The sequence below is a fragment of the Dermacentor andersoni genome, chromosome 7 (assembly GCF_023375885.2).
Source record: "Dermacentor andersoni chromosome 7, qqDerAnde1_hic_scaffold, whole genome shotgun sequence".
Taxonomy (NCBI): Eukaryota; Metazoa; Arthropoda; class Arachnida; order Ixodida; family Ixodidae; genus Dermacentor; species Dermacentor andersoni.
The window spans coordinates 162,874,681-162,899,446 of NC_092820.1; the positions used below are offsets into that span (position 1 = coordinate 162,874,681).

General features: G+C 41.6%; 2 protein-coding genes across 7 annotated transcripts in view; one reads left to right on the plus strand and one right to left on the minus strand.

Annotated features, from left to right (window-relative positions):
• Sym (symplekin scaffold protein) overlaps positions 1-10,021 on the plus strand; it is a 44,018-nt gene extending 33,997 nt beyond the window's left edge. Inside the window, exons 32-36 of one of the 6 annotated variants that reach the window (XM_055071859.2) lie at positions 60-83; positions 4,058-4,075; positions 7,248-7,265; positions 7,373-7,540; positions 9,869-10,021. In XM_055071859.2, coding sequence (XP_054927834.1) covers positions 60-83; positions 4,058-4,075; positions 7,248-7,265; positions 7,373-7,534 — 222 coding nt within the window. In that variant the 3' untranslated portion in view covers positions 7,535-7,540; positions 9,869-10,021. Of the gene's footprint in view, positions 1-59; positions 84-4,057; positions 4,076-7,247; positions 7,266-7,372; positions 7,541-9,742; positions 9,816-9,868 lie in introns of those variants that run through there. The other 5 variants (XM_050180406.2, XM_055071861.2, XM_055071862.2 and 2 more) reach the window with 5 other exon arrangements.
• Positions 9,892-24,612, minus strand: mIF2 (mitochondrial translation initiation factor 2). Its single transcript, XM_050180409.2, has 17 exons — positions 24,517-24,612; positions 24,174-24,324; positions 23,519-23,612; positions 23,370-23,432; positions 23,086-23,203; positions 22,212-22,372; positions 20,946-21,122; positions 20,500-20,549; positions 20,329-20,418; positions 19,996-20,120; positions 17,891-17,969; positions 17,674-17,799; positions 16,025-16,253; positions 15,404-15,544; positions 13,730-13,894; positions 13,296-13,436; positions 9,892-10,611 (listed from the first exon to the last, which is right to left on the minus strand). The coding sequence occupies exons 1-17, from the start codon at positions 24,564-24,566 to the stop codon at positions 10,439-10,441; spliced, it is 2,133 nt and encodes a 710-aa protein (XP_050036366.1). The 5' UTR covers positions 24,567-24,612; the 3' UTR covers positions 9,892-10,438.
• Between the last annotated feature and the right edge of the window lie 154 nt (positions 24,613-24,766).

A 24,766-nucleotide genomic window follows, 5' to 3' on the forward strand; every position in this document is an offset into this window, starting at 1 on the left:
TTGAAGCTGCATGATGAAATATTAGAGCATGCTTTTGTGGTTTTTGTTTTCTTTCTTAGAAGTCAAAGTCAGCAGAAAAAGATGTAAGTATGAACAACGCATTGCTTATTTATACATCAAGTTCATTTTCCGATGCTTTTTTCATAAGCATTTGCTGCAATGAACTTTGTTAAAGTAAAGTAAACTTTAAAGATAGAGGCCTCCTTCTTTAGCTTCTTGCTTCACTATTAACAATATACGGTCTTCTAAAGCAATCTAGAATATAGACTCATTGTTTGCATTTTCATGAAAGAAAAGGTTGGAATCCACGTGAAAGCAGCATAAAGCTGCAAAAGAATAGTTAAACAAAGCTTCGCATTTGAAGAAAACTCATTCTGGTTCAAGGATTGTGCCCAGCATCACCGCTTTTCTGTGACAACTGAACGGTTTTTTTTTTGCCAGCATTCAAAGAGATGCCAACTTACCTGTCATGAATCTCCCTTTACCTTGCAAGTTCCCACAGAAATTATTTTGTTTATTTCATACAGCAATCAACACTCTGTGTATCTGGCTTAAATCGGATGGTTGTAATTAACAAAAAAATAGCTGTAATAAATGCGTTGTTGAGGATTCATGTACAGTGCTCAGCGATTGAAACAGGATACTCGGCATGTATTGCTGCCAGAACTTCCTGCCCCACCTGTGGGTGTAGGGGGACACTGAGCTAGTGCATTTTTGTATACGGTGAAAGTGAACGCGTTATGACTGCATTTAGTCCCCCAGCAATCACACAGTACTCTTCAGTGGCACAGAAAGTACAGGCAACCATGGGCACTGAGTACCGCATTTCAATCGCCGAGCACTGCACCTTGTGTAATTCAGTAAAACCTCATTATACCGAAGTTGAAAAGCGAGCCAGAATTACTTTGTTGTAATCATAGTGCAGTACATGCAACAAAGTTGTATGCACTATGGATCTCAGTGAGGATTTCAAGGGGAATTCCACTTACATTGTTATATCCATTATTTAGTTATATCCCATTTCATTATGGTTTGACTAACAGCATGCCACGAGAGGTAACTTGAATCTGGCATGTCATTGTAGATTCGTCCTCAGTTCCCTTAATGCTATTATACTTTGTGTTGCTTGCCCGTACATTCTAATAACACTATAGTTTAGCGACATCAGCTTTATTATTCTCTTTATTTCATTTTGCTAAAACTTTGTGCTCTTATACATTTGTGCCAGACCATGTGCACCGAGCATGCAGTGTGCATTGTTATTTTTAATCCTAGACACGTGGTGCTGTCATGTGTCGCATGTAGGTGAGAAGTCCACTAGGTGTTTCTTCATACTGCATGTTTTTTGCCCTCTTCATAGCTCGTAAGAAAATCTTTGCTGCATCGATAGTAATACTGTTAGCGTCACGTTACTTGCCTTGCTGTGGTTATTGCCTAGCTGTAATAGATGGCTGCATGCATGTTTCAGTATCATCACATTGGGAACTGTTGCTGCAATCAATACTGCAGCCTGAATGCTTTTGCCACATGAAAGCTTACAGCATAGGTGTAGGAGCTGTCACTCTGTGACATTTCAGTGCAGTCCTAGGCAATTTTTACATAGTACTAATATTGTATTGCAGTTACCATACATAATTTGGGTAATTATAGTGATTTACATAATACATGCTGTCACGTATCATATGCTTCTTAACCCTTTGAGCGTAAACTTCTTTTCTCCAAATGTGACCTCGCAGGTTCGATATATTTTATTGCAGATTTAAAGTCTTCAGTGGCCTAGTTTGAAAAGAATTTACCACAATTTTTTTATAGTGACCATAAAGTGACAAAAAAATTTTGTGAGGTATAGTACATGCATTATTTATTCGTGAATACAGATAGGCTTGCATAAAAACTTGTACTAATAAGAATTAAAAAGTAGATACACTGGAATAAATATGTTTCACAGATGTAGAAAAATGCACGCAACATACTATTACTGTCATCGAAAATGTTCATGCTCCATAGCGTAATCGAACTGTTTATATGAGCACACGCAAGAAAGCTTGTTGGTTCAGTGCCCGCCAGAAAAATCAATGAAACTTGCAGTAATCCTTCATCTCATTGCCAGCAAGGGCCAAGCAGTTTTCACAAGTCCCATGAAAGGAAACATAGGCAAGGCAACATTGTTTGTATATCAGGCAAGTCAACTGTAAACACATCTAATCACACCCCTGCGAGCAACAGATGAGCCAGCATCTAGTGGTGACCCCTTGAGAGATTAGAAGACAGATAAACATAAGTTTTGTGAGTGCAACAAACGGAAACAACTTCCAAAACAAAACCAAAGCTAACCACCATGCACGCTCCTATTGCGTGGTGTTTTAAGAGGGCGACGGGAAAGCGAAACGAAATCGAGCTGGTGGGCGACGCCTGATGCCACTGAAGCGAAACGTGATGCCCACATCATGCCTCCTATGGCAGGGAATGGTGGCGTCTTTGGATTATCGCCTACTAAAAGCATGCAGTACGCTACCAATGGCACTACGAGCCACGCGCTGCTAGGCAGATAGACCAAGATGCTTATCGCAATATGTTTGGCGGCGATAACTGTGAATGCAACGTGCCACGACCGGGGCGTAGATTTGCTGGAAGCAGAATAAGAAAGTGCGCCATCGTTTTCACGAGAGACGGGGGCGGCTATATACTAGCTGTTCTCGATCGCACGTGCCTCGCACCTTTGCTTGTTCACATGGGATCTAGCGGCCGGGAAAAGTAAACAATCGCAGTCTGCAGCAGGGAATGGCGGCAGGTTTCAGTTATATCGCCTATTAAAAGCGTGCGCTGCACTTCCGATGGCACCACGCTCTGTCAAACAGATAGGCGAAGATGCTTATTGCAGTAGGATTGGCGGTGGCTGCTGTGAATGCCTTGTGCAACGACCCTGTGGAAGATTTGCTGGTACTGAAATGAGAAACTGAGTGTGTGCCGGCCTTTCCACGTGAGACGGGTGGGCAAGTATTGCGGCGAAGCTGCTGCAGCGGGCAGCTATATATTGTTCTCGATTGCATGTGTCTCGTGCATTTTCTCGTTTACACGGGATCTAGAAGCTGGAAAACATATCATAGGATCGCAGTTTGGAGACGTACTGAATGTTGGTGCCGAAAAATTGTGTTTTCCGGGACCGTATGAACCAGTAAAAGATGAGCGTAACTCTGTTGGGTCATTTTTTTGTGTTCTCAATTGCGAACATTGGCGCCCAGAAAACATACATAATGGGAACGTATCAACAAGGTTCTACTGTATAGTACATCACCTATATTTGCTGCGCTCACTCGGTCCCCATGAAGTGATTCACACTTTGGCCAAAAAGCAAATCACCATTGCAATTTTCAGCAAGAAATCCCAAGGTACTCATGGCAAAATGCCTTAGTCTGACAGCAACCATCTCCAATACAGGTTAAGTCGCTCGTTGAATTGAAATGCATGAAATTATGCATAGCATTACGATGTAAGCTCGATCGCTACGTATGTGCTACATTCCAATGCTTTTGTACCATCTCCAATGCTTCGAGAAGCAAGGGAATGGTTAAGCCTGATGTGTTGACTTTTCTTTGCTGTGTAAATACTGGCTGCAAAGTGATTCGATGTATGTCACATGTCACATGGCTGATTTATCCACGATCACGTCCGTTGTATGCATTCTCAAGTAGCTCATGAGAAGTTCTGGTATCATGCTATGAGGTTAGGTTTGATGGACATCTTGCTTTTGCTATAAATAAAGAATAATTTTGTTTAGTGCTAATTCGTTACTCATGATTGCATGTGATGGTCCTCAGGAACTGTTTATCTCCCTGCATTCTAACCTTCTAGAGAAAATCAGAGAAGCCATGCCTATCCAAGTACTTTCGCTTACTGATTTACCTTGTCAGTGCTTTCCATATGATATAACAAAAAGAAATAAGTACCATGTTGAAGCAACATAAAGTTATGCTTACTGCACCACATCAAGGTACTACAGTTGCTTGTTCTCACAGATATGGTAACATTCTTCTTTTTCTTTTGTTTCCTAACACAGAAAGAATCTAGCAAGTCTGTAAGTATGCATGCTGACAGAAAGATGAAATTGTTTGGTTAGGTATTCTTTTGCAAGGGGTTTTGGATGACTTTTCAAAGACGGTCTAGCTGTACTTAGTTCTCGTCCACATTTAAGGTTTCACAAGGGAAAAGTTAGCTTCTTTCTTGTACTTATGCGGCTCTTTGTGAATGAACTTCAGTATCTTGGATCAAAAACAAGAACACTTCTAAGAAAAATTTTGCCTGTATCTTCTGATTATAGCTTCCAATTTTTATGTTCTTCTCGTATCGATGCCAGTAATATCACAAATTTTTCATTTGTGTGCAGTTTAGCACAGAATTGATTTCAAAAGAATTACAAATACATTTGCTGGCTAATTCTCGGAGCTTGACTTTTCTAGACTTGCTCGACTATTCAAACCTACCCACAGCAGCACGACTCACTCACAGAATTATGGCAGCTGAAATTTTAACCACTGTTATGTGAATGTTTTGCTTATGAACTTAACCAGCACTTACATTTGTTTGTGGCACTGATCATTCTTGCTGCATCTGTAGAGAAAAGTGCCTGTTGACAGCTTTCATACAGAACGAAGTCTACGACTTTTTTTGTAATAAGCTGTCAACATTTGAGTAAGAAAACACTTTTTAGTATATTGCACTATATTTTCAGGGCTGGTATGTCCGTGTGATATTAGAAACTGAGGTCGCTTGTTTGAGGCGTTTTACTCGGGGGGTGAATTCGTCCTCATTAAAAAGGCTCCACACATGAGGAAGTAAATTGTAAATTACAAAGGTTTCATGCCTTGTTTCATTGTTGCTCGACAACTTACTGCGCTGCAGCTTACTGCCAGTTGTGGACAGGTTTTTAACCATGAGTAAGTTCGCTCACTGCTGATATGCTTCATGCAAGGAGTCCCACCAATGTGTAACCAATCAAAGGCTCAATGTCCATGCAGAATACTAGCAAAATATTAATAATTGAAACTTTCAAGCTTTTACTAGTAGGCATATTGCAAATACTTTCAGTGCTTCTGGTGGGCCATGAATTGGAATGTTGCGTAGAGCTTGAATGCAGACAAATATGGAAGGTGGAAGCAATAACCAGTTCCTTTTGCATGCATTCTACTCCCATTATTTGTTACCAGCACTAATGATTTGCGCAGTGAAACAGTCTTGACAAAATTTCGTACACAAATTGTCCTTGTGAATTCATATCCCTGATTTTGGCTTAACATCACACTGCTAGCACCCACCATATATCTGAATGATATTACTGCTTAAAAGACCGTAATTTGGCCAGCCAGCTTCCTGAGGATGCACTTATGTACATGATTATGTGAAGTTGCTCAGAAAACAATGCGGTCACGTTTCACGCATTTTCAATTTCAAGCATTCAAGTTGGGACACCATATATTTTCCCATATGCTTTTGAGCAGCAAGACATGAGTAGCATGCATATCAGACTAAATGAGTTGAAGCAAGAATTGGTCTTAAATAAGATCAAGCAGGTGGGAATCAAATACAGTGATGGCAAAAACAATCACAAACAATATAAGTTTCTCACTGCCCAAGCACATCAAAAACAAAACAGCACCTGCCTAGAAGAAAGATACATGAAGACATTATTATAACAAGGTATAACAGACATGACACCATATTTGAAGGGTGGACACAGCATGTTCAAATGCGGTGACCATATCTGATAAGACGACTCTTGTCAGGCAAGGCATTCCACTCCTGGATTGTGCGTGAAAGAAATGAAGGCTTAAAAATGTTTGTGTGAGACTAATAGCGCAGTAAGTTGCGAGAATACTAGTTGAAGCAAGAATTTCAGCAGCAAATAACTCGATAGCAGAACCCTCATAAAGCCCAATGTATCATTTTTAATGCAATGAGTTTGATACCTCTAGTTCAAGAATGGGACACAGCACAAAGCCCACAGTAGCGTTTTCTATATACTGCAGCAAAGTTTAAGTAGTGAGTAGCTCAGACAACCAATTACGAAAAAATTACACAATACTTAATTCCTAACTAAAATAATATTTAATGGCTTTTCTTTGTATGAATGTACTCTCTATGGCCAGAAATAAAGGCAAACAAGCTTTTCTAATTTTCCTTGGTAAAGCCACTGTAGCACAAAAACAAATAAAATTAAGGAACAAAAGACCAGATACTACGAGCACTACACTTACAACTGATTTATTACAGTCCACCAGAAGAAAAAGTACAATAAAATATACACGTTCCATGACTGCAAAGAAAAAATTGCTTAAAAACAGTATCCCGCTTTCAAATAGACACACAAGTATCACTAATGCAATCTGCTGCACACAAACTTTTGGAAGCCTTTCACATGGGCTTCCATGGCGGCGACAAGTGGCACTCCACCATCTGTGCACCAGTATGGCAGTCATGCCTGCATTCAGAGCCCAATACCTGGACAAGTCGCTTGACCCAACCTGTGGAACTTGCGACACGGGTAAGCCAGGCACAGCACACCGTCTGCTATGGACATGTCCTGGCATATCCTCACTGCGAAGAATCTGCCTCGCTGAGCTACAGAGCTCAGTCGTCACGCTAAACAACTGGATCCTTCCAAGACCCCTGGACCCCTGAACACCACAGTGCTATATACAACAGCTTGCTGCCCTATCTATTAAGGAGCGAAACAGTTCACCTTATCTAGGCACCTTGCCGGAAAAACCACTGGGGTTGCCTTTTAATATATGTAGATTTTTCCTTTTTTGTTCAATTAATAAGCATCTTTCTCTCATATAAAAAAAAATAGGTGTGGATTCTGTCAGTGATAGTTCTATCTGCCTGTATCGAAGCGAGATGCATATTTTTACTTTTTTTATTTGTCATAATAAACCTGTGTACACGCACATCTTACTGTACATTTTCTTCTAGCCTTTTGAGGGACTGCAATAAATCAGTTGTAAATGTAGATGTGTCTGTTTTATTTGCACTGCAAAGGCTTTGCCTAGTACCAACCAACTAGCCTATGAACAAGTTATTTCGAGTTTCACTAATTTTTCTTCGTGTGGAATGGCATTTAGGCTTTTTGACGTCAAGCAAAGTTTTCCACAGCACACCATCCTTTTCCTGCACTTTGTGACCACTCCATGCATTACTAACACAGATGCATTTTCTCTTCTGCTTCTTTTCCTCTGCCTTTCTCTTTACAGATCGCCCTAAAGATGAAAGTTAGTATGCTTGCTTACTAAACTGTGACCTTAACATTCTATGTCCACTACTTTTCCCTGGACGTCTGAACCGTTTTTGTTTTCTCTGTTTGTCCACCCCTTAATAGAGGGAGTCATCTCGAGAATCCAGAGATTCTAGAGAAGCCAGAGATTCAAGGGATTACGGCAGCAGCCGCTCAGAAAGAGACAGTTGGCGACCTTCAAGCAACACCAAGATCAGGCTGGCAACATCAGAAGATGGAGGGGGATCCCAAGAACTTGACTCGTAAATCTGGGTGAGCTAGTGGCCTGGCATAATTCCGGCTGGCTTTTCATTGCTCTTGCACATGCTTGTATTTAGTCTGCATTGGATTGCCAGCTTCAGTGGCCAACTGTGACGACAATTAGTTTCAGCTATATTTGTTTCATACGGATAGTGTGCTTATATCATCACAGTTATTGTTCAAAAGGCGTAGGGTTGGTAAGAGACAGATTTCACCATGCGCATGCGTAGTGGAACCATTGGCACAGTGATGACAATAGTGAGAGTTAGTAATAGTATAGTATAGTAGAGGTAGTAATAGTATAGGGGGCCGGGCTTAGTCAAGCTGCAGTAATGCAGCTTTTTCCTGCCACCCCCTTTCTCTCTTTGTTGAGAGATGAAATAAAACTTTGATTTGATTTGATTTGAAAAGTTTACAGCATGAAAGCAAAACTAGGAAGTAGGAAGATCAAGGACAGGCGCTGTCACAGTATACCTGATGATAGCGCTTATTACGGTAGTCCTCCACACTTCCCCGCTGTACATGGGTTCAAAATAACAGTCAAGGGAATGTAAGGACAATGCAGTTGTGGATTTTCCCAGTGAACTTTAGGGGGAAGTTAGAGGGTACATCTGCTCAGTCCCACTACTGTTTTAAACTGTGTGTGTTCTTATTTCACCTCTCTGCCTTTTTATCTCAATGGGTAAGCAGGTTTGGCATGATACAAACACAACATGCTTCTTACCACAGTTGTCCTCCAGCCTGCTAAGCACTACTTCTGCTACGTAAGCAGCAGTGGCATTGTGAAGTCGGTCTATTACTTTTTTTTGTATTTGCAGCCTTTTATTAGCAGACAGCTTAAATGCCTGTATGTGTCATGATGCAGATGCAAAGAAATTCCCAGTCTCGCAACATTGCATTTCACAGATCTTCCTGCATGGTCAGAAGAGCAGCTTGCACTGCTGCGAGTGCCATATTTATCTGCTAAAAAGGTAGTCAACACTGATGCTGAAAAACTTGGTTTCTTTATAGTATACAAGTGTCATTCTTGCTACCGAAAATGTGGACAAGTGAGCCCACATTGTTTTCAATGATGCATGTTCGGAAGGTTGATATTTACATGGCCTGTTTATGTTACTGTTATGTTTTATTTCCACTGCAATGTGAACAACATCGCAGACAGGCATCAGTGAGCCATGCTTTGCGTGTAACAATAAGCAAGCACACTTTACAGGGTTTGAGTGGTTCTGGGTTCCGATAGTTCCCTACAGTGCTTATGGGGGTGAAAATCACCCCTGTCACCTTCTCCATTCATAGCATTGGAAACATAATTTTTTTGAGAGAATTTCGTTATGAATTCATTTGCATTCCCGACGTAAAACTTTGCGTTAAGCATTCTCCATAGTTAACCATTAGAAACAAGGCATTTTTACATGGTGCAAAATTGTGTAGCATGTACTTTTATAGCCACAAACAACGCTAATGGCCACTGAAGCCACGGAATGAGAGTGCAAAGTCTGACATCAGTAAGACCTGAATTTACAGGCTTCTCGGCATGTGTTTGGTTTCCACTAGTCGCATGGAGTATATAGTATAATAATATACAATATCTATTGAGCTCTTAATTAATCGCATTAGGGCAGATATTTCAATCGTGATATCATTGCCATGTCTGGCAGAAATCCTAAGACTAGCAATATTTTCTACATATCTGTCTAAAAAATCTGCTAAAGAATGCATTGGCATTCAGTTAAGTTCGTCCCAAACTGCTTGATGCACCTTTTTGGTAAACCATCAACTGGAACGCCTGTCTTCAATTTCGCAATCACATGTGCCCTAAATTGGATAATTAAAATTTAATTGCCAAATATTTTGAATTAGTTGCCTCAACATTGCCATTTCTCATGCAAGTAATGTCCGCTTCTTCAGGTTGACCATTGTATTGCCTGAAGGATACCTACTTCTGAACAGGCCTTATAGCACTGTATTCTCCATGCACTTTTCTAAAAATCAGTTCAAAAGGGAAACTGGTGGTATACAATGCACTGTGGGACACCATCTTGTTTAGGTCTTCTCTGGAATACAGATAATTACAAGAAGCACTAATATTGAGTTGTTATTACTTTCTTTAGTAAATGATTTAGCTGCATTAGGTTGTACTTTGCCATTTGACAGCCTAGAGAGAGTAGCTAATAGATCTTCACACTCATCTTTTTTTCTCTCTCTCTCTTTCAGGGATGACACACGTCGTAGTTGTGACTGTGAAATAGTCAAGAATAAATATGTTGGTGTTACAACATGACAAGTAGCCATAATGTCCAACTGATGATTGTATTGTTTCTTTTTTTTTTTTTTTTGCAGTTGCTGCAATGAAAAGAAAAGGCTGATGACATATATTTTATTCATTTTTCTTCCAACAAGCATATCTTACACAAGCCTCTTCAGCTACTGTACAGAAAAGCCACATTAGCCCCACAGAATTCTACAAGAAAAATACAACTGTACAATCACTCATTTTTTGTTTATACTCTTGCAGTGTCCTTTTAACTTACCATTCTTTCACTAATAGCATAAATATTGAGACATTCCAGATGCCTATAGTGTGCCTTTGGATTAATGTCGATCACCAATTAGCTAAAATCTCATTACGGTAAAGTCGCATACATTTTTTTATATCCCACAATTGTTATAAGAACATGTGCTGATATTGGCAGAAGAAATATGCTAATTTTGGTTAATATTATTATGCTGAGGTGTGAGTGTGTAATTTAACACATCTGCTGCAATCCTCCTGACCTGGCTTGTGAATAGATCGACAGACACCTTGTCAGACTACCTTATTTCTCACTAATTCAAGAGAAAGCTGCTAATACTTTGCATGTTATGTAATTATGTGTTTTTGTAGTCCTAAAGCACATGACGCTCTGTTGATCAGAAACCAGGGTCCCAGTCTGTCTCTTGAGGCACCTGCTTGATGCTGTAACATACGAGAATGTCACCATGCTTAAACCGAACATTGGGATCCTGAAACATGAGTCCACATTCAACATCCTTCTTTATAGATTCCACTTCATTCTTGAGATGCCTCATGGATATTAATGGCCCTGCGGAAAATGTGAAAGCAAAGTGTTAGGCTTCTGCAACGAGCTTATGCAGCAGTCACATCTGACATAGAAAAATCGAATGTTCAGGGTGTCTACCAACCGGGAAAACCGGGAAAACCGGGAATTCTCAGGGATTTTGAGTACTCTGGAAAAAGTCAGGGAAAACTCAGGGAATTTGGGCCTCTATCAGGGAAAATTAGCGGCAATTTTATTGAAAGGGTCGAAAGTCGGGGTAATGCTGGATCGAGTAACAGACAGAAATCGTAATGAATCGTCTTTGATGCCCTGTCGTTGGCAGGGGGAGTTGCCAGTGTACAGTCAACGAGCGACTTTCCGGATTCCCGATAATTTGGACGGCTTCGCGGCCCCGCCACGTACCCCATATAGTCAACGTATAATAACGTGTGAAATTTCCGACGCAAGAACTCTTCACCGTCTGAATTTTCGGACGTTTTGCCGTTACCGCAGGTCAGAAGCGGCAATAATCAAAGGCACCACCACTGCCGTTATGATTACTTCGCAACCTCGAACCGGCACTCTCGCACGCAGATCCGCTGGCAGCCGTTGCCACCACTGCGCCAACGCTAGGCCTAGCTGCTTCGACGTTCGCTATGAAGCTTGTTGCCGTTGAGTGCCGAGTTTTTTATTGAAAGAATTAGCTGCTGTCAGCAATGGCACGGACTCCGCCTTTGTGGTCCTCGCGATTGGCTTAAAAACTTGGAAAACACTGCGCGTTGCATAATGCTGGTTCCTGAAAGTCAGCTCCGCGTCTGTACAGAAATGTTACTTGGTGAAGCTTACGAAAAAGTATTGCAATGAAGCATAACAAGCGTGGGAAGGGGCCACGGAACACAGTATGTATTTCTTAATTATACACCCAGGCACCCGGTATTTCCTGTCAGTGCGAGCACCGATATGCCTAATATGTGTACCGACAGGCCTTCAGAGTGTTTTCGAACGTGCCTGTGGTGGTTTGAGCCCCTAAGGGCAGTAAATGACACGGATTTATTTTTTTCCAACTGGCCGATTTTTCGGACGTTTTCGCGGCCCCTACAGAGAGTTCAAAAAATCAGTCGTGGGCTGTGCAACTGACCAAGATGCTTCAAATGGTCCTTGGGGCGAACGAGTGGCGGAAGGCAGACAAGAACAGAAATTACCTACGCATTGAGGAATAAACGGGAATGGAAGCTTGCTGCCGCCGTTTTGTAGGAGCTTGAGCTCAAAAAATAAAGTTTTGGCTGATGGCGAGATGCAGGTGTCCCTCATCCAAACCAAAATAAATTCTTTAAAGCAGTGAAACACAACACTCGGGCGTCGTGCGCGGGCTGAGAGTATGTCAGGACAGTTGAGGTTTACTTACGTGCTGTTGAGAGAGAATCTCAATTGTGACAGATTTCGGGCCTCATCCCACTAAGGTTGCTATCAGTTGATAGAAATAGCTTATATTTGAAAATATTTGCTTCTATATGCAGCTCCTTTTTATTCGTATTTGATAATGTCCGACCCCACTTGCAGTTTTTTTCGAAGACACTTTATTTGCTGTGCATTTTACTAACCCATGCCTTCTATTCTCTTTTTGAATAACATAAACACTGCTGCTTAGTATTCAAATTGGATTAAGTCACGTTTTTATTTTTTTCATGCGCTTACTAGAGAGTGACAGCATCAGGCGATATGGTTTCAGTCCATCTTGACATAAAACATAGTTCTGCATCACTCCGGGAAATTTGCAATGGCACTCGGGGAAAACCTGGAAAACTCAGGGAATTTGAAAATGTCAACTTGGTAGACACCCTGATGTTCGTGACAAGCATACATACCAGCATCACTGAACACGGAAACACACAAAAGAAAGCATGATTGGGTTTATGCGAAAGAAACCCAAACATGATGCCTCCAATGGGGGGCCACCAAAGAGTGCCCTGCAGATTTCGGTGGCCTGTTGGCAGCTTGAGGTGCCAATACAGGGCACGTAAACAGCTTGAAACTACAAATGCTCTTTGCACCGTCTTTAATTGCAACCGTGCGATCAGTATGATCACACTGAATTGGCACGTTGACTTGTGGACCAGCCAAGCCAAACCAAGCCAAGATGCATGCACATCCAGTATGTGCAGTTTCAAGTTACTCTTGCTGGACTTCGCTACTAGGATACATATCAACAGCTGCCAAGTGAACTACTAATACAGTTGAAACTCAATATAATGAGGCAAGTCTAAATCTGTCTTTTCGATGTCAGCATGTAAAAAATATATGGTTACAGTATATCAGATAAACAAGCATACCCACTTTTTTGACAGTTGAGACTACACTATAAAAAGGTTTGACTGTACTCACTTCACTGTAACCGATGTCCTGGATTGCATTTTCATTTTTGTCATAGCAGTGAAACACTCAGTAAAATAAAGCATGGCCAACAAAATTTTAGGCTTCCTTCATTGTATCTGTCTTTGTCCTATTGAGGTTCAACTGTATCTATTTTAAAATCAAGATGAAAGGCAAAATGTTAGCCTTTTCTACTGACAAACTCAGCTGTTATGCTAACAAAACTGCCACCATGGAGCTATCAAAGCAAAGAGTTCTCATAACTCTGTAGAAGAGCTGTGCAGTTTGCTTTCCGTTGCGTTTTACACCTGGGTATAAAAAGTAAGTACGGCTGAATGAATAATTAGCCAGCTACTTACCACTATGAATTGTTTCAGAATCTCGCACCACTTTGTAGAGTGCATTCTTGCGCAATGTTCCTTTTGTACATTTGCACCCTGCTACGGGGATCTTCTTTCGTCCTTCGTTGATCAGAAATTCTTGCTGCACAAGTGCTTCCCCTGAGGAAGTTTTCAAAACAAGAAAAACAACTGAAGCAAACCAACGTTTACACAACTTCAATCTACACCTACATGAAAAGCTTCTGTTAGCCAATCGGGAACAAGACTGATTTTTCGGAAAACCCATCGCATGCAACTAATCCTTGCACAGAGTGGGATTAGCTGCGGACAATGGACAAATCCTTCTTTGGTTCCCATTCCTGGCTGGCTAATGAGACCCGTAGCTCTTCCCCCTCGTTACATGACGTCAGCTATTGAACTCTAGGCTGAAGGTGGATGGCAAAGCGACTAACCGTGAACCTCGTCCTCATCAAGGAGAGGCAGCCGCTTGCCAAGTTCCTTCTTGATGTCGTCAATGAGATGGTAGATGACATTGTAACTGCGAATGTCAACGTTTCCCTCCTCTGCTGCTGACCCCGCTGCACCCAAGACAGGAACGTGAAAGGCGTAGACAATGCCTGCAAGAGAATTTTCATCTTTTTGCAAATCTCTAAGCTGCACAGTTCATTTGTTTGTATATTGTCAGGTATTCAGTGCCAAAAGTGCCCATGTACCATCAGTTGGGTGCACTTTAAAGAATGCCAGGTGGTCAAAATTGATCCAGAGTACCCCGTTATGGTGTGCCTCACAATCATATCATGGCTTTAGCACGTACAACCCAGAATTTAGTTCTTGAATTCAGTACTTAAATTTGAGCTGCAGTCAATATTAATTTCAGGAAAACCAGCACAGGCAGTCAAAAAATGAGAAATGCTCCTGTTTGTGTGTCTGGCTGTAAAGTTATTACAAAAGCGAAATCTTACTCACTTTATTAAACAATAATAGAACAGCATTGTAGCTAAAAGCATAAGATGTGGTTGTGGCTTACAGAAGGATTGCAAGTTGGTAATATTATGTAAGATGTGCACAACAGAAAGTTTATGTACCATATAGGCATTAAAGGGACACTAAAGGCAAATATTAAGTCAAGCTAAAGTGATAGATTAGTGCTCAAGAATCTTTAAGGCGTCAATATGATCGTGAACAGAGCCTTAATAATAAAGAAATTGTGGTAAATGCAGGACATGATTAGAGACTCCTCCAGGACATTCAAGTGCTTGCCCGATGATGAAAGCACTCCTCAGTTAAATTCAGTGACTAGTACTCAACCATTTGTTGTAAACAACATGCTTCTATTGTATTATAAGATGAAATAAAATGCTACTTGTCCAGTTCTATTTCCTATATAGAAAAAACTCATTGAAATTACCCTTGACAACGACGCGGGCGGTTGAGGTTTCATTTTTGCTCGACTCTGCGGCACCCACGCTATCGCGTTTCAGTGGTTTCATTATCACATAGTGCTGTGCTGGTTTTGCTGGCTCGCGGAACTCGCACAAACTGCAAGTAGCAGAGAATTCAACTTGCATGTCATGTCACGGGATGCACAAACAGTCTATGCCACTTGACAAAAAACCAGCTGCTGCGGTGAATCCACCGCTCTGTCTTGGCTTGGTACCCCCATCTGTCGGGTGCCGTTTTACTTACCAACGGCAGCAAAGGGTGGTGACGGCGTATGGCGTACACAACATCACCGCTCCTGCGGTTGTGTGGCGGGAGATTTGAATTGCGATAAAGGTATTCAGACTCTTCAGATGCAATTTTTTCATAAACTAAGTCTTTCCTTGGCATGAAACAAGTGTTGCAACTTTTCTGGAATGGTATTTAAACAGTCAACGTTGACTTGGCATCAGCCTTGAGTGTCCCTTTAACACAGACAAGGGATGAAGGTGTGACAATATGGAGTGTTAGGTTAACTGTGAGCAACCCACAAACACAACACTTTGTTTTCATGCTATGCTGAAGTAGCAAAGCACATTTAAGTTACAAGGAGATTTTTTTAAATAAAGAAATCATCCGTTTAGTTGTAGTTTTGTAAGCTGTTAAATGATTCATTTGTATTTGACATGGAATTCACGCGCCATTACCATTGAATGGTTGTGCCAACTCCACATCAGATTCCGAGACTGGTCCTACTCCATAGTGAATGATGTCCAGACGACATTTCTGATGTGAGTGATAAGTATCCAAGAGATCCAGTACAGCTTCCACAGAACCATCAACATCAGCTGAAAATGAAGTGAAGTGAAGGAACAAAATGAATCTGTAGCCAGTTGGACACAATAATTGAATTTACCACATCTTCGCACATGAAATCTGCAGCAGGGATTGAAATGGGGGTGCGCAAAGTTTGCCTTCGTGTGTGGCTTTACTGCAGTATTGTCAACATCGCAGTGAAGCTGCATTGCACATCAATAGAAATCATCAGTGAAGCCTGTTATGATTGAGTGTGCAAGAAGTCATTTTAACAATTTCCTTCATGGCAACAACTGTGCCTGGCTCCCTTTATATATATTATGAGTGTTCTAAGCACTTGTTTGAGTAGCTTAGTAATGCGGTCTTTTCTGAGCATTGTAGTTGGAGATACAGGTTGCAAGAGGCAGGCATAATATGTAAAAATAGGGCATACGATTTATAGGCATACACTGGTAGCAGCTGTAGCAAAAAGCTTGCAAATGATGATACGCTGGTTGGTAGTCACTACACACCTTTGACAACAATGGGCAGGCAAGGAGTGTCATCAACAGTGAACTCCTTCTCGCGGTTGGTGAGGCGCTTTCGCTTTTTCCGAAGACCCATGGCACGCCGCTGCTCAAGTTCGGCCTTGTACTGCACCAAGTGCCGCTGCACCTTTTCCTGGATTGCTTTGTACTCTTCAATGTCCTTCTCTGCTTGCATCTGGGACTCTCGCCAATGGACCACCTGCTGCGCACGCTTCTGCAACAAGCATCATTGCTTGAGGTCAATAATGTGTGCTTTGTGGTAGTTTATTCAGAACTGGCCGTGAAATAGTGATGCTGTGTCACTCTGATAGATGGCATTCCTAAATGGACCCAACATTACAGTCAACCAACAAAAACTGCTAGTGTCCAATGGTATTTATTTTGCATTTTACAAATGGCTGATTTAAGCCAGCATGGTTCACTATGTACTGCCGACTACTATGACCACGTGACCAGAATGGCTCACTTCCTGCACAGATAATAAAATCTTGGAGCGCTAAAAACACAAAGGGCGCAGAAAAACAAACACACCACACGAGCTCATGCGGTGTGTGTGTGTATTTTTCTACGTCCTTTGTGTTTTTAGCACTCCAAGTTTTTATTATAAATTTATAATGCATTAGAGCGTGTATGGAGTGCGTTTCTTTTTCTACAGCCATTGTGTTTTTAGCGCTCTAAGTTTTTATTATAATGTGTTACCAACTGGCCCACTTATCCATCCTTACTGCGCAGATTTCTCGTCTCACAGAAACATAGCCTGCATGCCCTCTGAGTTGTCATCTAGCTGTATATAAGCCCAGTTAGTAAATACATTTTAAAGCAATAGCTTCTTCAGGTAGTTCCAAACAAGGAAAAGGAAAACACTGCACCTGCTTTGGCAGTAACGTGGATAAGTATTCGTGGTTCTGATCCAACCACTTGTCGGCGGTGTGTACTCGGCACCGAATGCGGGTGCGCTGTTGCATCTTTCCAGTTTGCGTACGGAAAGAAAATACTTCCTGCTTTTGCACTTTTCTTCTGTTACTTTGTTTGCTTCGTATAAATATTATCTGAGAAGGATGGTCCTCGTGCATTAACCTTTCATTGTTTGTAAACTTAAAAGGATGCAATAACCCTGGTCGCATGCTTTGATTGCCAAATGCACATGACTGCTTGGTCTACATGTTTTGGAGGTGCGCAGGCTTTGAAAATCACTCTTTAAGTATGGATATCTGCAACTCTGATGACTTACACTACAGCAGACTCTTTAAATCGAACCTAAAGGGAGCAGGGAAATTGGTTCCGTTTATCAGGAGTTCCATTTACTGAGAGGCAAAGCTGAATACAATTGCGTGAATACAAAACCAACCAACCATGAGGATGATGTTCCCTTTAAAATGCAGTTCAGTTTAAGCGATTTCCATTTATCGAGATTCCACTGCATAAGCAGTCTACACTGTCATATATTTTTCTTTTTTTCATTTCGGACAGATCCATGTTGAAAAGCTGCACTTTTTAACACTCAGATCACTTCACACAGCCTGATGAAAAGAATCTTAAGTGTTTATTTCTAAGCATCCCTGATACTAGCAACATTGCAACGGCACTAAACCAAAAAGGTACTTTCAGGCCATAGCGAGAAACAAAGTAGCCACCTCCGATTCAACTTCAATGATGACATCTCCAGCCGATGGAAGCGACCTCCAGCCGATAACTTGAACTGGTGTTCCAGGCAGTGCAGTTTGTACCGGCTTCCCCCACTCGTCAAACATGCCACGAACCTTGGAGAAGAGAGAATGGAAATGCTACTGAGGTGCTGTGCACCAACCAGAAAGCCATCTGTTCACTCTGCAATCACATCTGGCAGTTTACCTTTGCCCATGCCAGCCCAGCAACTAGGTACGCTCCTTTCCTCAGTGTGCCACGCTGCACTAAAGCGGTGGACAGCTTCCTGCAAACATAGGTCGAAATACTCACTCATGAGTACACTTGATGCAAACTCGCTACACACTCATTTCACAGGCTTGAGATAGAGCGTTAGTGATGATGAAAGGGGCAAGTGGATCTCATCATGAACGGGAGTGAGTGGCGGTTAATGTGAGGCCGAACGAAAGCCACTGACGGTGACTTTGAATGGGCGCAAGTATGAACATGAGCAACTTGGTGAGTGTGAGTGGATACGAGTACGTGTGTGAGTGTCAGTGAGTGGGAGAAGACAAGAGTGAGCGTTATGTATACGCCTATAAATGTGAATAGAAGTGACTATGAAAGCGAATGAGTCTTGGCGAGTATGAGCAGATGTGAGCAGGAACGCGAGTGAGTGGCAGTAACATTCAACCACTATACCAGCCGTTTTCTTTCTTTTTTCTAATGTCAGCAGAATCTTTAAATAATATCACCTGTGGCATACAGCGCAAGTCTACTTACAGAGCTGGATTACTCAAGGAGGCAGGCATAGGTTGCACAGAAAATTAACGGGACTGTCTACCACTCAGAAGACATCTTAGGATTGTGGTGGGAGTAAGAAGATTGTATGTCATGTTGACAGAAACAAGCATGCTCGTATCCCATAAACAGGGAAATATATTTTTAATTCAGCTCTGAAAGTAGTGTAAGAATGACATGCGGCACCGCTCGATGATGAAGCAGTGCAACCAATCTGTGTACCCTCGCGTAAAACAAAAAAGCTGCGCAGGAAGAGTTACTTTGCTTAATATACAGTATTATACTGCCTGAAATATTTTGCTTAATATACAGTATTATACTGCCTGAAATTGTATTTTATGCTCTTGTGCTAACTTTTATTTGTGCGGTACAGTAATTTCCTTCGTTTTTCAGCTAGGCCGTGTTGAAAAGTAGCACCGCCTTGTGCAAACGAACAGAGTCACGGCGAACGGAGTGGTGCGCTGATGCATGGCCTCCGAGATTGCCGCTGTGTTGAGTAATCGGTGTTGTCAGCATCCGTACACAGTTTTAAGAAAAGACTACAGATCAAAAAAAAAAAAATTTGCTTTAAAAATTTCTCCTCACTTTCCAGAGAAACCACTGCACGTTAAGACATTTCCAATGGTAGACATTCTATTGCACAAAAATGAAGGTCCTTGAAAAATGGTCAACAGTCCCTATAAAGTACTTCACTGGCTAATTAACAAAACTTCACTAATTTTTTTATTAATTAGTACTTAAAGGCACATATTGCAATTTACGAATTGAAAAGCCAGTGAGTACGCGAGGTACATCTGCCTGGAATGAACTGTGAAACTAGCACCAGTTTTGAGATAAGTGCTGCGAAACTTGTGTTGAAGATGCACACTGCTCCAGTTTTTAACGAAATGCCTTTTTATGCACTGAAGCTCAAACATAATTGGAACACCAATGTATTTCATTGCACATTTTAGATACGCATACCTTAAAACTGGTGGCATCCTCAGAATTTGTTCCTAGTGGATACGCCTTGCAAACTAACCGGCTACAATCTGTTGATTTCGGTACATACAATAAAGTATCTAACATTAAAGTTAATTAGTTGATTTGGTAATTAATATATTATGCATTTTCTCTTCTTGTGCAAATGATGTCTGCCCTCTTAGAGTGGTCCACCTAAAGTAGAATTCTGCAACATGCCACAAGCGTTATTTTTTTTTTCCTTCCTTAATCAGCTGACTAAACAATATCATACCTTGTATAACAAATGCCATAGGAATGCTATGTTAAGCCACACGATAGTAGATCGACAGTTAAATAATGAACATAACAGACAGCACACAAACACCAAACATTTTTGATGTAACTTTTACTTCAGTGGTGCTTCTTAATCAGCTGGTGTAGCAGCTCATAAGGATCATCATTAAAATAGTTTAACTTAATGCATAAAATTAACACAAAATCAACTTCATGGAGAAACTAGTATTCACTGACATGGCCACTGTGCACTCAAAACAACATTCCCTTTGTGGAATTTCTCATTCTTGCCTTACCCTCTGTGTTGGTCGCTCATTGACTCGATGATGACACCTTCAACAGGGCCCTTTGGGTCCGCTTTGATTTCCATCAGCTCAGCTTGGGTCAGAACAGTTTCTGTCAACTTGTCCAAATTTGTACCCTGTTAATTGAACATAACATGATCGACAGAAATTGCCACGACTCAGACTTTCAGCATGGCTATGAAGACAAAATGTGACTGTTGCAGAGCAATTTGCATGTATTTAAGTGCTGCGAAAGTGTTCTTTGATGTGCATTTCACCTTCAACTGGATGGAATTTCAACAAGGACAGGCAAACATTTTTTTTAATCCTCAGTGAGCTACGAACCTTCAGTGCTGAGATGCAGACATATTGTGTGTCCCCGCCTTCATCGTCCATCTGTATTCCATGAACAATAAGACCCCTCTTGACATGTTCCTGTGAAAAAAAGAACAGTCATGTTCACTTACATACTTCCTGAACTGCATACCAAGATGTCCATCTCGGTGTGTCACTCACAATATCAGCAGTAGGCTTGTCCATCTTGTTTATTGCAACAATTATTGGCACTGAAATACGAAAACAAAGGATGCTGTAAGTGCAGTGGCATTGGATATTTTTTCAGCAAATTATCATTACTGGCCCTATATTAGTGCATAGAATTGACATGGCTCACATTCAACATAACACACTACTGAAGGTAAAGCACTTTCTTGAGTTGTGTTTACTTTTTGAAGTAGACTTAGTCTTTAGGTACAAAGCAGCAATGTTAGCACAAGAAATAAAATGATGGCATTAAAAGCTAGGCAATAAGTGTTGCCAGAGCTGTGTACTTGTCATGCAGTACCATATCAAAATATGATTACTATCAACAAAGCATCACTGGTTTAGTGCTCCTAAAAAAGCTGTTACTAGCATCTTCATTGAAATGCAGAGTAAATCAACAGGTTTCCCAGGACTACTACCATTGGCTTCACGTGCATATCGAATGGATTCAACAGTTTGTTCCATCACTCCATCGTCTGCAGCCACAACCAAGATGACAATGTCTGTAGCCATGGCTCCCCTCTCACGCATTGCCGAAAAAGCTGCGTGCCCAGGTGTGTCCAAAAATGTGATGCGGTCTTTGCCAGGAAGCTTCACTGAAAGTGCAAAGGACATTTTCCAGTTACTTGGAGGGTCAATCACATTTTGATCAAAATGGTGGAAATGACAGAACACAAATAATGAATCGGGAACTCTGCATATTTTGTTTTGTACGCAGATTTATATTCAATAAGTCATGCTGCCTTGTAGGTCACGGGTCGGTGTTGTCAAGTTTGAACACAGCAGCATGGCAACATGTAAGGGTGCAAAATGGCCCTTCAAGACACAAACAGACCCTAATAACTGTTTCATGAAAATGAAGAAGCCATTTCATATTGATCCTTAGCTGCCTACGGAATGTTGTGTTGATAAAAGAACCCGGTTTAAATCAATCTTCCAACTAAATCACTCGCTCACTTTTACTTGGTCTTCTCAAAAAGTAGTATTTCACAGTGGGTTAGATTCACTACTTGCTTCTTTTATCTGGGGTAAACCGTAAGTAAATGCCATCTGCAGTGATGTCAGACTGCAAAAGGTAGATTCCCTCAGCAGAAGGAACAGCAGTACCGTATCAAACCCCAAAAACAAGGACAATTTTCGTACTGTCATTTCACAGAGGGTGTTTTCGTTTTCTAAGGACAGACAGTACCACCACATTTTTTACTTGGAAAATTAAGCCCAGCATGGCTGCAGATGATATGTAAAGTCTCAAACAAAAATTTACAGACCACAACATGCACGGACATGTTGACTTTCGGACGGGTGGCGGAGCATTTGAAGATTTTTTTAGGCTTGGAAGCTGCGGATGGTGAGAAACAGTGTCCATCCCTCTCTTGAGAACCTTGGAGCTCTTAGAATCAAATGCAAGCTCTGCTACAGAGCACGACGTCGCCACACTCACGCACACCAAGTTCTGTGAGCTTTTGACAGGGGGCTCACTCGACAGATATCTGTCAGGTCAGGAATAGCTGAATTTGCAGGGACTCGGTACTGTACTTCTGATTATCCTCGCCGGAAGAGGCAAATACTACATCTAAGCATGGCATTCAAAAAAACCTCTCACAAAATCCCCCAAACCTTCTGCAGATGAATTAAGCACCTTTCACTAATCTACGCAGCGTGCACTCACACATTGCAAAGCTTACCAGTGAAGGCACCAATGTGTTGCGTAATGCCACCGAACTCCTCGTCGACTACATTGGTATTACGAAGCGAGTCCAAGAGCGTTGTCTTCCCATGGTCAACATGTCCCATGATTGTAATGACTGGTGGCCGTGGGACAAGCACACTAGGGTCAGCAGGTGGCCTGGACAATAACAGTAAAGCATCAAAGATTGTGAAGGGATCCTCACATAACTTTCCTGGTGTCTTTTTTCTTTAGTGGACGCCAGTTTATGCAGTAAATCTCGATGCTTGATGCATGTTGCCCAAGGAGATTTTCCCCTAACATATCCAACATTATTTGCTGTGATCTGTTCTAGTTTCAACTGTTAAGATACTGAAGCTTAAAAACTGATGTCACGTGAGTTCCCCAACAATGCTGTCACACAGATAATTACTAGACTATCAACACATCTATGGCCAGCAGTGTGTAGCCTTTTTTCATCCTACCAGTGTGCATGAAGTGTCACAAAAGCTAGCACACTTTCACATGCTACCGTATCAAATTATAAATTTTTGTGCTAGCCAAAATTGAAGCACAATAAATGGGAAACTCTATAAGATTAAACTTGCTTCAGGAAACAGCTGACTGATATTCTGTAGAATACACATCTGGATTGGAGGAAATTAAACTGTCAGGAAAGAGAGACACTGGAACTGTTAGCCTGGTGTATGTAACCACAATGATTGAGAGAGCTCAGCTTTAAAATATTGCTAAGTGGTTCCTATAACAAATTTTTCTTCTTCTGTTATATTTATAACTGAATGTTAATTTACATGTGTAAATAAAGCAAAATGAATAAGGTACATTCTGAGGTGAAGATAAGAATGTGCTAGACGTGGCAACTATTGTCGAACCTTCTAACTGCATCTTGAAACTCTTTCTTTGGTGATGGCTGTTCTGGAGGAGCCACCAACTGACCACGAAGGCCTAGTCTTTTGAGGATCAGGAAGAGAATGTCAGCATCATCAATTTCTGAAAAAAAGAAATAAAGCATGCCAAAGAATGCACAAGCATTGTTAGCAGGGTGCCTCAATAGTACTGTGGCACTGCTATCCAGGCATCGCAGTAAACAAGAACACAGGGTGCCACGCACAAAAGGCCTGAGCACTGTTATAGCAACTGCCTGTCTGACACTAACCACAATTGTCATGGTCGTACTGGCCAGCGTTCTCAACAAAGACGATTGCCTCGTAAATGTCATCTGGAATGAAGCAGACATGAGGACCAAAAGTTATATGACGTTATTATTATTATCGTACGACTTGTTAGATTGTTCCCTCATCTCACCTATTGGGCGTTCTACTACTTTGGCAAGTTCAGCAAGAGTGATATTTCTCCAGACCTTGACAACAGGGTTCTTGGGCTTTGTCCTCGACGGAACCTGAAACAAACATAGATGTCAAACAGCAGAAGCATCTGATGCGAAGTTTTGGGAGACCTGTTTTAAGGTAATGGTTTGCTAACTTCGAAAAACTGGCAGCACCCGTATCATCGTGTTCCTTTTCACTTGTACCGCCCAAAAAACGTTGCCCTGCGTTTGATGTTTAAGATGAAGTAGTTCGTTCTTATTATTTCTTTTTCTGCATTGTTAAACGAAAATATTGAATGACAAGGCTGGTAGCGGAGAGCGCTACGGCAGCTTGAATCTCTCCTCACACAGCGACGTTTCCGGCAAATATGATCTCAGAATTCCAGCAATGTTCTGCAAAACATTGCGAGTACTTTGTGCGTAGCAAAGCGAGAAAAGCTAAACTTCTGCAGGTCGGCACAACATCGACATGGGAGCGTCTGACTCGCCAACTTCGCTGTGTGCGCACTTGCGTCTGTGCGGGTGAGCTTGAGCACTAACACGCAACTGCGGGTCGTTATATTGTGAGCCCGACCAACCTCTGCGCAATGTTTCATGAATTCTGAAAGCGCCACAAAATTCTAAACAGCATACAAACGGTTTCTCCATCTTCCTCGCCCACCGCCAGTAGGAGGTGCTGAACAAACGCGATCCGCAGAGAGAACACCCATGGCTTGTTCCGCGATGGTCGGGATAACCAAGAGCCAACGTGCGAACTGTGTCGCTAAGGCTTGATGACCGTAATCTGCAAGCGAACCCATTCAAAGTTTAGCGCACTGCGAAGGTTACAACGCCAACTGGAAATCGCGGGGAACGAAACGTCCGTAACAACGGCCATGCACTAAAAGAGTGTATGTATGACTTCGCAGTATTCCAAGTTTGCCTTGCAGCAAAGTAAATGGGACGCAAAACTTTCTCATCGCGCCAAATTACATACCGAAACCTGCGGAGTTGCCGCACGGCAGTAACTCTTACGGACGCCGCCATTTATTTTTGCCATGCGTGTAAATTTAGCGGAGAATCTGGTTTCGTATTAAAAAACCTTGCTTATCACGGTACTTGGATTCTGCGTGTATTATCGAAATAAATGCTATTTAATATTGTAATATTTACTCCTAAATGCTGTCATAAAATAGAGCAATATTGCTAACGAAGCCGTTCTCTCTCTCTTTCTCTCTCTCTTCTTT

What these genes read in the sequence shown, in the direction of transcription:
- mIF2 (XM_050180409.2), bottom strand. Translation starts at nt 24,566, where the DNA reads ATGGCGGCGTCCGTAAGAGTTACTGCCGTGCGGCAACTCCGCAGGTTT. An exon ending in GTACGACCATGACAATTGTG is followed by an intron (nt 23,204 to 23,369) that starts GTTAGTGTCAGA and finishes TCTTTTTTTCAG; the next exon opens with AAATTGATGATGCTGACATT. An exon ending in CTGGGCTGGCATGGGCAAAG is followed by an intron (nt 17,800 to 17,890) that starts GTAAACTGCCAG and finishes CTCTTCTCCAAG; the next exon opens with GTTCGTGGCATGTTTGACGA.